Source organism: Gracilinanus agilis, chromosome 2 (genome assembly GCF_016433145.1).
Source record: "Gracilinanus agilis isolate LMUSP501 chromosome 2, AgileGrace, whole genome shotgun sequence".
In the NCBI taxonomy this organism is placed as follows: Eukaryota; Metazoa; Chordata; class Mammalia; order Didelphimorphia; family Didelphidae; genus Gracilinanus; species Gracilinanus agilis.
Window position 1 is genome coordinate 547350119 of NC_058131.1, and position 12874 is coordinate 547362992.

The following is a 12874-nucleotide window of genomic DNA, read 5'->3' on the forward strand; positions in this document are numbered from 1 at the left end:
GGGAGAGGGGAGGGGGAGAGGGGAGGGGGAGAGGGGAGGGGGAGAGGGAGAGGGAGAGGGAGAGGGAGAGGGAGAGGGAGAGGGAGAGGGAGTGTTCTAGGTTCTAGTATGAATTTGAATGGCAGTATGGAGGTAGAAAAATCCAACAGATTTCCCTGATGTAATAAAAAAAATGGTGATTGAATTTAAGTTTTTTAGTATTGCAGTTCATCCAAAGTAATTTTCCTTAAAGGCAGGTCTGACCATGTGACTACTCTATTTAATCAACTCCAGTAGCTTCCTATTGCCTTTAGATGAAATGTAAACTCCTTTGTTTCCTTGTGTGGCTTTTTAATCATCTTTGGACATCCTTCTCCCTCTTGTTCTCTGTGATCCCGCCAAATGGTCCCTTCTCTGTTGCTCACAAATGATACTCCAACTCTGGGCCTTTGTTCTGACCATTCTATATTCCTACAACACATTTCCTTTTTTCTGCTGACTTGAAGTTTCTTCCTTCCTTTAAAATGTGGTTCTAGCACCATCTTCTGCAAGGATCCTTTCCTGATCTCTCAATGCTAGTGCCCTCCCTTTCATATACCTTCTATATACAGATTTGTATTTATTAACCTTATATTTATGCTATACATCTATATCTATAACTATATAAGTACTTGTCTCCCCCATTTGATTGTAAGCTCAATGTAAATTGTTTTAGTTATTTGTATTGGTAAACCCAGAGTCCAACGCAATGCCCAACATATAATAAACAAATTAATAAATGCTTGATGACTGAATAAGAAAATTGTTTTAATTCCTGATATCCAATTCTGTCACTAAATACTTTAATTATCAAATTGCTATGGTCAGAATGACTTTGGCATAATTAAAATATTTGAGAAATCCAATAGGGAAGGATAAAAAACATTGAAGAAGGTGAGTCTCATTCTCTTTAAAATTAGAAAAGCATCTGCAGTGTCTGAGCTCAATAGGCATTCAGTCAATGTGTGTTGAATCGACTTGATAAGAATTTATTATTTTTTATGAGTCTACTAAGTTCTTTTCTTATTTAAATTTTTTATTTATTTTGTAAGCCCTTTGGAAGGTGCTTAATAAATGTTTATTGAATGGAACAAAAAAAAAAGGAAAGAAAAACTCTCACAACAAATATGAAAACAAATGATCACATTAGCCATATCCAAGAATGTCTCATTCTGCATTTCAAGCCATCTCTTCTCTTATAGGAGGGAGACAGCATACTTCATCTTCAGTCCTCTGGACTTGAAGTTAATATTGCTTTGTTCAGAGTGATAAGAATTGATTTTGAGAGTGCAGTGGACTAAAGACATTGTTTCTAGAACCAGCTCTTCCACTAATTACTACAGTGACCTTGGGAGCTTAATCCCTCTGGGCCCTAGAGTCCTCATTTGTAAAATGAGAATAAGGTTAGACTTAACGAGTTCTAGGGTCTCCTCTAAGTCTAATATTTGGTGAGGCTCTAATGCATCTTTGTGGAAACACCTTTTTTTCCCACTTTGCTGTGCACTAAGCGATTACTAATAGGTGGTCTGTTACATTCCTCTTTTTCCAAAAGTTCCATTACTGCAATGAGTTTTTTTTTTAAAGGAACTACCTTGGAAAATTACTTGGAAGCTCTAGTTGGCACTGGTTCAGTTTCCTGTAAGGGGAACTCACTTAAATTCAAATTTTGGCTATATCACATAGTTTAATTGTGCTTTCTAGTCTACTCTGGCTTTTAGGTGTATTTATGATATTTATGTAAATTTACATTTTATTGGATCCCAGATAATGCCTTTTTTTCCAGCTATCCCCAATCCAATGAAATATTTCTAGATTTGAACTCTAGGGCACTTGAGAAAAGTATATTTTCTGGAGTGGGAACATAAGCACTTACCTCTTCATTCCTACAGAATTTAAATATTTAATGCTCTGAGTTATGTGTTTAAAATTTGTCAGCTTGGCTATATATTTTTGTCTGTCCAGAGCAATCTAATTTGCCTTAGACTGCAAAATATTATGGGGCATAGATTACATGAACTCAACTCATTTTATGCCATATGCCAAGAAGTACTTAATAAATGCTGATGATCGCAGTGACTGAGATCAACAATTAATTTAACAATCTCGTGCTGGCTAAAGGATGAAAAAGAAAGGGAGACCTCTTGTTTAGTCAGATATGATTGAATCCCCTACTCGGCATCTGGGCTCCTCACTATATATATAATTGTACTGCTTAGAAGCAGGGTCACTGAGAATCACTCTTAAAGCTATTAGTGGCAGTAACAACCAGGACCCTAAAGATTTAACCAATCCCAGAAACCAAGGAGCAATCCACTTTTATGCCATTCTGTGTCCTCTTCATCACCTTAATATTATTAATGTTTTCATTTGAATGTCTCAGTTTTTGAAGTGCTCACATTCATTTTTTTCAAAATGTTGATTGGTATGGCATTTTATTTTTCTGGATACAATTTCTGTTTTAAAATGTAGTACAGTACTTTCGTGTAAGGGACAGTGATGTAGTGAAAACCTATCTTCATTGTCAAGAAGACCTGGGTTCAAGTCCTATCTCTGATTCATTCTGGCTATATGACTATGAACAAGTCATTGAACCTCCCCAGTGCCTTCAAGGAAACACCTAAGAATATCTTAAAAAAAAAAAAAAACCTTTACCTTCTGCTTTAGTATTAATTCTAAGACAAAAGAGTGGTAAGGGCTAGGCAACTGGTTTTAAGTCACTTGCCCAAAGTCACACATCTAGGAAGTATCTGAAGCCAGATTTGAACCCAAGACTTTCTGACACTAGGCTTGGCACTCTATCCTTTGAGCTATAGAGCTTCACCCCCCTCCTATCCCCAATATCTACTAAAGAATAGTCGTCAATCAGCCATAAAGGAAATGTCTTTGTGGGTAGTTCCCTACATTGATGAAATCAGGATGAAAATAATAATAGCTAATATTTATATATCACTTTCAGGCTTACAAAGTACTTATATTATCTCACTTGATTTTCACAGTTTTGTAAAGTAGGTGCTATTATTATCCCTTTTTAAAGATGAAAAAACAGAGACAGAGAGATTAAGCACCTTCATTGTCATACCTTTAAAGTGAATCTGAAAGGGATTCTAACCCAGATCTTCCTGGCTTCACATCCACCATTCTGTCTAACTATAGCCAGTTGTATCATACTCAGATGGAAATGGGGCCACTAAGTGTTATATGAAGAGATCTGGGTGACATATTGACTAAGAAAATCACATATTAATATAATCTATTTTCTATTGTATTTTTATTTACAGTATTATTTTTTGTCAAATTTTGGTCAAATATTTTGTCAAATATTTCCCAATTACATTTTAATCTGGTTCAGGCCCTATTCACCTGCTGGTGGACATTTCTGTACTATATACTATATTTCCTCCTGCTAAAGTCCTATTTATACTATGTAAAAATTAGTTGTACACCAGAAATTATTCTAACAAATGCTTCTTTTTCTTATAATTTTATTTTGAAAGGATAACTAGAGTGATGATTGTGTTACTCCCCATGTTTCATGGTGAGCCCTAGCAGTAGGGAATTGTGTTTTAATAAATGACCATTATCGCTGGTTAGCATAAAATAATGCCATGAATGGAGTAGTTGCCAGAGAATATTTATTAAATGAATGAATGAACTATTCCCTCTTTGCTTATTATGAGAAGGCTTTAGCACGGTGGCATTAGAAATTCTACTTTCATTAGAAATTAAAGGCAGGTGGAGAAAAGGCTCACTGAGGACAGTCCCTTCAGTTTAAACCTTTAAAATAGACAATTAGGACCTGAATTGCTTGATTTTTGCTTTTAACCATGGAATGCTTCAGAAACCTCATTTCCATCTATGCGTGAGCCTTTGATGCTTTACTACTTTGAAAGAGAGGATAATTTTAATCAGATTTAAATTCTAGGGCCACAGACTGGCAGCTTTTCTTAGCCACAGGAGATCATTGAAGATGAAGACTTAAAATTTCATCTGTACTTCAAGGATTTGTGATTTTTGTCAGTATGAGGACTACTCTCACTAGAGGAGAGCCAACTCCTCTGTCATTTAGCCTTTGAGAGTTACTGTATAAAAGGGAAAAAAAATCTATTGCTCTGAGACAACCTAGTGATAGGTGTCTTCCAAACTAAGTTAGGTCATTTCTGGGAAGTCATGGGCCATAAATAAGAACCTTTTTAGTCAGCTATCCACTGGCATAGCCTTCAAGAATTCAAGGTCACCTCCATGCTACCATGTGGTATTAGAGTAGGTTTTTAGTGACCAGGACGCTTAGAATATTCCAGTTTATATCCTAACCTTGTAAAATTTTCAGCTAGAGCAATTATAATGATCACTTTTTCCCAAAATCCAGTGGACCAATTCCTCTGTGTCATTCAGGACAAAGGACATTATTCTGAAATGAATTGTGAATTTAACATGCTAGCAATGAAAGTCAGCATGGTCTGTGACATTAAGTGCTAACCTTGAAGTCAGGACAGACTTGAGTTCAAGTCCCTTCTCCTAAATATAATAGATATGGCCCAGAATAGGTCATTTATTTAACCCCTCTCTCAGCCCTCCAGGCTACTCTCTAAGACTATAAATTGTGAAGAAGGTGCCAACCTGCATAAGTGGGCTGAATTTCCTTACCTGGGAGTTCCCTGTATCAAGGAAATCACAACTCCAGGCCTTGCCTCAGAGCTAAAGACAGAAAAGTCATATTTTGCTCCTGTCATTCCTATGGATTTCTACTTTCTAAACCCTTGAAGAGAAATTATCATTTGTGTACAAAGCCTTTGTAATTTCAACCAATTATTAAGAGCTTATTTTACTGAGGGTATCCAGCAAGCAGCATCAGGATTTAAATGTCAAGGTCTATGAGGAGGAAGATATCTAACTAGCTTTAGATAGGGTGATTCAGTAGAAAGAGAGTCACACGTGGAGTCAAAGGATCTGGGTACCAATCCTGCTACTTATTACTCATGAGACCTTGGGAAAATCACTTCATCAGGCCTTTCATCTTTTGATAAAAGACCCGTGTACCAGAAGTGCAAAATGAGGCTTATGTTTTCGGATACGGCCAGAGTTAATTTTTGCTTTTGTTTCCCTTTGTATTTACTTATGGAAGGTTCTGTGTGGGGAAGACAAGGAGCAGCCATAGAAGAAAAAGAGAAGAGGATCAGTAAAATATTATTTAAAGAAACTTTGTTCCTCTCCCCTAGGCAAAAGAAAAGTAACAACAACCCTCTTGGGACTTCTGTTTCCTCAACTGTAAAACAAAGGGCTTAAACTAGAAAGCTTTTAAGTTCTCTTCTAGTGCTAAATTTAAACTAGTATTAGATCGCTTGCCCACCTCTGGTTTAAAAAAAAATAGCAAAAAAAAAAAGGCCAAATTAATTATTCAACCAAAGATTGATTTAAAAAAAAAAAAGAGTCGAAGATTGTTTGACTGTGGCCATTTCAAATAGTCTACTTCATTTGGATTTGATGCCTCCCTGCTTCAATTGTGGATATGTAAATAGATGGTTGTAGATCTAATCATGGTGAGCTATCAAGATGACTGAGAACTAATCTTCTATCAACAGCTACTTACCTGGAGAATCTTACCAAAAGTAGCATTAACATTCAGAACACTGGGCTCCAGTCCAGTTTCTAATCATTTACATTTGCTATTCCTTTATGCGGGAGGAAAATTCAGTCATTTACTCTAAGTCAAAACTAAATACTTTCTGCCACTCAATTTTTTTTTTAAATTAGAAATGTATTAAGAGGAAATAACAATGAGGGCCCCAGATCTGTCAGACACAGATCCAATCCTCTTCTTCTCTCATCATTCAGATGGATAAACAATAGTTCTCTCTGAGCTTAATTCTTGGGGAAAATAAAAAAGGATTTATTTAACAATAGTTATGCTTCCTGCAAACCTGCCACTGCCATGTGTGCAGCCTCTGGGACAGCATGATGATCAACAATGTGAGATTTTTTTCCTGGCCATTTTCATTTTTAGAGCATTTCAACTTTATTGATTTTCTTTTTTTGGTCAAAGTGAATGGGACATTTTGATGACAATTTCAGAGATAGAGGAGGATTTAAAAGGCTAGGGAAAAAAGCAGACCTTAAGATGTGATGGAGTAAAGTGGGATATAATTCCAGGTTCCTTTGAAAAGAAGGGTGGCAGTCTTACTCTACTTCTGAGTGACTTTAAAATATCTCCACAATGCCTTCCACATTCCTTTCTACCATTTTTCCTATCTTTATTCCTTCTTTCTTTTCTTCCTTGAAATAGGGTTTTATCTCCATTGCAGAAAGCAGCTACTGGCATGGTAGATTTGAAATGCTCCTCAAAGCATCCCTTCTCAAAAATCTCTTCCTTATTCTACTGTGCCTGAATTTCCCTTATTTCTTTGGGTTAAGGAATTGAAGGATTTGGTTAAAATCTAAATGTTATTTGACATGATATTGCATTAATTCATAGTTAATTTTTTTAAAAACAAGCTAGTCAGTAACCCAGCAGGTACCTAAGGGTCTGGTTAGACTGTTGGGTTCTGATTAGGAAAGATCTGGAGCAAAAAGGGCTTACTCAGTAAATTAATTCCTGGTGAAAATTGAAATTAGGGAAATCAGGGTAACATGAGGGTACTGGGTACCAGCCAGGGAGTAAAATATCTAAACAGAGGAAGATATGTTCAAGTAGGATTTTATCAGATGAACATTTTAATAAATAATGCCACTCATTCAAATCTAGGTAATATTCCAGAACAGTAGGAAGTTTAAAAGTCCACTAGGATGTTTGAATACAAGATATAGTATTTGACCTGTATATAATTTATTCCTGGATTAGAAAAAGCTCTGCCTTAGAATTCTAACATATTTAGGCATATTAGCTGTATTGGGGAAAATAATAGAATGATGAGCCACTTCTGCTGCTTCTGTGTCAGAATTTCATTGGACTACATTAAGTCTTTATGCTCACTCAGAAACCTCAGGCAGTATTTTTAAGAGAAAAACAATAAAATGCCAAATCGCCCTTTTCTCCTTAAATCTAATCAAAATATTCATACAGATTAAATCCTTAAGGAGAATAGCACTAGTTGCAGTAAACACTGTAAAATATATAAAACCATTACAATATACATTTAAAACTATATAACAATATGAACAAATGTTTTACAGTGTTTGTTTTATACATATACATTTAAACACATATATAAAACTATGTATATGTATGTATTATATATGTGTATATATATATATTTTATATAAAGGGAAGGGGTGTGTGTGTGTGTGTGTGTGTAGTAAGGGGAAATTAACTTGCTCATGGGTTAACACTATAACCAGTGCTAGAAAATTTTTTCCTTGAGGCAAGTGACAAAAAGTGTCATGTTAAGAAATGTGCCTTCACATAAATTTTAAGGACAATTTTATTTTGAGACCATGAGTGAGGACCTCAGGACACTTACTTTGGGGATGGACAGAATCCTAGGTCACTAGACCAGGGTCTCACCTCAAAGAATCTTATCTGATGGGGGAGGGGGGAAAGTGACATCAGATAGTTCCTATTTTAGTGAATTGTGATACTTAGGTGGTAAGCTCAGTTGTTTCCAAATGACTTGACTACTAGATGCCCCTCCAAACAGCCCTGAAACAAAGGTGCTATTGTCTTGTTCTAGTTTCCCATCTGATTAGTTCATGAATGAAAGCAAATGGAAATTAAAATTGCCATAATTGTCAACAGGATAAGGCACCTTGGGGAGATGGCTTGGGAGAAGAATAATTAGTAAAAGATTCCTAGATTTGGAGTCAGGAGATTTGAATTCTAGTTCCAACTGAGAGAGCACTGGTCTTGAAGTTAGGAAGATCTGGGTTCAAAGCTTGCCTTGGATGTTTACCATGTGACCCTGCTTTCTATGAACTTGTTTCCTTCTCTGTAAAAGGAAGGGTTGGTCATCACAGTCCTTTGCAGCTTTAAATCTTAATCCTGCCAGTATTACTTTGAACATGATATTTCACCTTCTGAGTACATTTCCATATATTTGAAATGAGGAGGTTGGACATAATAATCTTCTGAGACTCTTTCTAGTTTTTTAAGTTCCATTATACTACTGTACCTTGGGTAAAGGAAAGTGAAGTAGATTGAGGGTCTTAAGAACCCTTTGATTCTAGTCCTTGCCCTACCAATAATTTTCTGGGTGACTTTGGCAAGTCACTTAAACTTTCTAACACCACCTTTTGTTTCCTGATTTGTAAAATAATGAACTTGGAACAGCCTATTTCTAAGATCCCTTGAAGCCTCAAAGTTCTATGACATTATAAATGATAAATTCTTTAGTTTAGGGATTTTACTGAGGCATGTACTGAGCCTTTATTATTTTCCTTCCCTTCCTTCCTTCCTTCTTTTCCTTCCTTCCTTTACCTTTTATATTAGTATCAATTCTAAGTCAGAAGAATGAAAAGAGCTAAGCCATCAGAGCTAAGTGCCTAAAATCACATTGCTAGGAAATGTCTGAGGTCAAATTTGAACTCAAAATTTCTCAGCTCCAGGCCTAGCACTCTATCCACTGGGCTACCTAGTTGCCCCTTCATTACCTTTCAAAGTAAGATTCAGAGAGAACATTTTACCTAGACATTTGCCCCATAGGATAGTAGATTCCATTTTTGAGTTGGAAAGAATCTTAGAGATCAGCTAGTTCAGCCTCTTCTTTGTATAAATAAGAGAACTTAAAGAGACAAAATTCAATTCCAGGCTATTTAGACATTCTAGAAACTGAAGCATGTACAATTTTAAGGCCACCACGAATGCTTGCATACCTTTCCTGAAACTTACCTTGGCAAGTTGTTCGTGTATCTCGTATAAGCTAGGTCTGTTCATCTTGGCACCACTGATGCTGCCAGTGTTACGATAGTAGTCAATCTTGGGAACTGCATCCATGGTGTTATGGCCAAAGGTTTGCAGATAGTATGTGTTGGTATGAGAGTCGTAGGCATGAAAACTTGCATCTGTTTTAGCCGTTTCTCCATTTTGGAGGAAATTGTCATATCGCTCCTGATTCCCAGGCCTGAAGCTGATTCTCAATCTGTTCTGGGCTTCATCAACAAAGGATGTTTCTTCATAATGTGGAGGGTCATGATTGCCATCAGCAGCTGCTATGCTTTCATGGCTCTCATTAATTACATTAACTTGAAAGCGATTTGGATGATTGGGGGACGCATCCAGGAATACGTTGGAAGAGTTATTCATTGACATCTTCTAAAGTGGACTTCTCTGACTAAGTAGTCCCCTTAATGATTATCAAAAATACCTGTTCCTTTACCTTCTTAAAATAAAAAGGCTAATGAGGCTGCATTAGATAACACTTGACTTTCAATCTAGAAGAGGCCTGGTTTCTTGAAGTATTCTCTCCTATACAAGCCTTCAGAAGGTCCTTCTCAGTTCTATCACCAAGAACATAAAATAAGTTTGTTTCAAGTTTCAGAAATAAGATTAATAAGGGTTAACTTAATTTAGTTTTCTTTCTAAGTACAATATCCCAGGAACCATAAGATTTAGGATTTAGAATTCATTCATGTTATTTAAATCCCCCTTTCTTTCTAAGGAATCTTAGAATTAGAATCACCTGGGTAATTAAATCACATAATAAACAACTGGAGACCTGCTTTGGCAGACAGAACTTCTATTGGAGTCCTTAGAAGTTTGACTTGTGCTTGGAGCTTTAGGTTATGTTAGAAAACATTTAACTCAAATAGCTGGGTATGTTAATAGTTCATTACGGGTTTTTTTTTAATTCGATAGTAATAAATCAGTGAAACTTCAAAAATAATTATTTCAAAAGTACATTTAGAAGAAAAATGATCCAGTAAATGGGAAAAACATTAAAATCAAGATCTTTTTAAAGATTTGTCTTCTTAGAAGATTATAATTAAAATGGATGTTTCTAAGTAATTAAAGTTGTTCCAGTTATATTTTGGTAATGCATTCAATTAGTAATTATTTAAGCCTTTAAAAATGCTTAAAAATATAAATTAAGGTTTTAAAACATTCTCAACATGTCATGAGTTATTTTAAATCCCTTGATCTTTTACTAGATTTGAAATATCTTTTTGTGTTTATTTGTTTTGCAAATGCTCCATGGAACTTTTATTAAAGATATGGGTGTTTGGGGAAGAAATAAATTACAAAAAATTAATAAAATGGTTATGTTAGATCAATATATAATAGCCATACTCTACAGATTGTTTTTAATGGAATATTATTAATCTTCATCACAAGACTGAGGTTTGATTTGGAAATGAAAGGAATACATAATAATTTTCATAGTTCCTAAGAATGAGAACAATATCTCATTAGACTCTTTAGAACAATGTTCTTTTATAATGGCTTACATTTTGGTTTTCAGAGAAACTACTTCTAGGAAGATGAGACTGCCATATTCAAACGGATAAAAATCATCTTTTCCCTACATATAAATTTTGAAAAATATTAACTTTGACTCTTAAGTAATAAATTTCTAGAAAAATGAATAAACATAAAATAGTGAATGTATATAGTACTTTAAGATTTACAAAGCAGTTGCCCAGCTTTTGCAAATCTTCAAACAATAATAGTATTTTTCCACATTGTCCCAGAGAGAATTCAGGATAGGAGCCTTCTGAATTTCCTTCCTACCTCTAGTTGAACAAATCCACTGTAATGGTCTAATGTTAATTTATAATTGCACATGACCCAAGAAAGAAATGGACTTACCACAGGGGGCCAATCATCAAGGGAAGAATAAACTGCCTCCACATCCCTGGAGCATATAAGAACCTTTTGCTTTCACTCATCATCTTAGACTGCTTTTTATTGTTTAGACTCTTACTTTTCAGGGAGGACCATTTAGGGATTGGCTAGGAATAATATCTTGAGCTCCTCCCACTCATTTGCTCTGAAGGACTGCAAATACTGTCAACCAGTGACTAGTAGTAAACCATTAATTCCTACTGAAAAGAAGTAAATGAAAATCACCCTAATTCATAACAGGAAGTGGGTTGTGTAACCACAATTCTCCAACAAAACAACCAGGGACGCTTCAGTTGTTTGGAGGTAAATGAATGGCGTTCAATCTTTTTCCTGAGTGAGGTTATTTCAGATTAGTGATTACACGGTGACCTCCCTTTGTTCAGCATGTGCACTAAAATATAGGCTTCCAGAGATGATGTCTATACTTTGTAACTAAAGATTCATGTTTTCAAGTGTTTTTGCTTTGTTTGCAGTGGCTATTGGCTCTTCTCTGCATTTGAAGTGAGCAGGTAGGGGATGGAAGCTGGGATTTGCAGAGTATGTGCCTGCCCAAGGGCAAAAAGTGTTTCAGGCAAGAATATAACAGGCATAAATTTCCCAGTGGCATGTCTAAAAGATCAGATTGTCTCAATTCAACAAAACGTTTTGTCAAATTTGTGTCACCAAAGCTATTTTGTCCTCCTATGTCAGAAGAAGCCTTTACCCACACCAACTGATTAAGGCTTAAACAAAGTAGTTTAGACTGTCCAGTTGAATAATAGATTTATGGAATGTCAGAGTTGGAAGAGAATTTAGAGATCATTATGCCAAATCCCCTTATTTTATAGACAAGGAAACCAAGGTTCAGAGAAGTCACAGAACGGTTAGTAAGAGAAGTGAGGGCCATGTTGCCTCCTCTATCTGAGGTCCTTTCCCTCCCTGTTCTCACTTGATTACTCTTTACCTGCAACAATTCAAGGTCTAATCTCAAACACATGTCACAATTGCATTACTGTTCTCACTTAAATATACTGGCTCCATGTACTTGTCCATAACTGGCTATGTGTAATACGGTGGTGTGCGCGCGAGTGTGTGTGTGTGTGTGTAAAATCTCCCAGCCTCACCAAAATACCCATTTCCTTCCCACTCTTATATTTCCATCTATCTTGTTCTCCTTGTTAACATATAATATCCAAATGACAGTTTTTTACAGAAAAGAAATAATCTGTATTTTTTCAGATGTTGACATACTGTGATACAGAAAATGAACATTTACAAAATGAACCTGAAAATTTAATATGAGCAAGTAAACATGTAATCATACAGACAGACAGGTAGACAGAGAGAGAGATAGGAAGACAGACAGACAGACAGACAGGTAGGTAGATAGATAGATAGATAGATAGATAGATAGATAGATAGATAGATAGATAGATAGATAGATAGATAGATATGGTAAGTGGAATAAGATACATGGCTGAAGGGATTTTGTGACTTTTCCATCTTTCATATCTTCTGCTCTTCCTGATTAAAGCACTTTGTGTCTCTCTCTTAAACTTCCTCTTCCCATTGTAGGTAGAGATTGAGGGAAAAGTTCTCTACAGGAAGAAAGAAGTCTTTAGCATCTAGCTGTGTAAGTTTTTGGCAGATGAAGTTTTAAACAGATAGCACTGTTTCCCCTCACCTAGAGGAATAGCAAACAGGATGTTCTGAAGCACAAATGATGTACCAGGAATTTTTTTAACTGCAAATCAGCATGGCAGTGTGGCCCATTGGAGTTCAAAGGAGGTTTGGATTTTAGTTTGATGATCTGTGGGTGAATAGAGATAGTGATGAAGCAGGATGCTGTGTGAGCAGACCAAAGAAGCAGTCATGGTCTAATGAAGAAACATGCCTGGGGCTAAGTCAAGAGGTAAGTTTTTTTGTGCTAATCTCCCCTGCTTAAAGAGAATTCAGTTTATCTCATGGGGGAGAAAAGCAGATTTAACTTAAAAATTTAACTCTATTCTTTAAAATGGTTTATTTTTTGTTTAACATTAATGTTAGCTACTTAAACTGTTAGGTCATAACTGTTCTGATTTAAATATGTCAATTTTCTATTTATAG

General features: G+C 35.8%; 1 protein-coding gene across 1 annotated transcript in view; it reads right to left on the reverse strand.

Moving 5' to 3' along the window:
* SLC12A1 (solute carrier family 12 member 1) overlaps positions 1 to 10816 on the reverse strand; it is a 151056-nt gene extending 140240 nt beyond the window's left edge. Inside the window, exons 1-2 of the mRNA XM_044665187.1 lie at positions 10754 to 10816; positions 8837 to 9444 (exon numbers count right to left, since the gene is read on the reverse strand). Of these exons, the coding sequence (XP_044521122.1) occupies positions 8837 to 9256 (420 nt within the window). The 5' untranslated portion in view covers positions 9257 to 9444; positions 10754 to 10816. The remainder of the gene's footprint in view (positions 1 to 8836; positions 9445 to 10753) is intronic.
* Positions 10817 to 12874: the final 2058 nt, after the last annotated feature.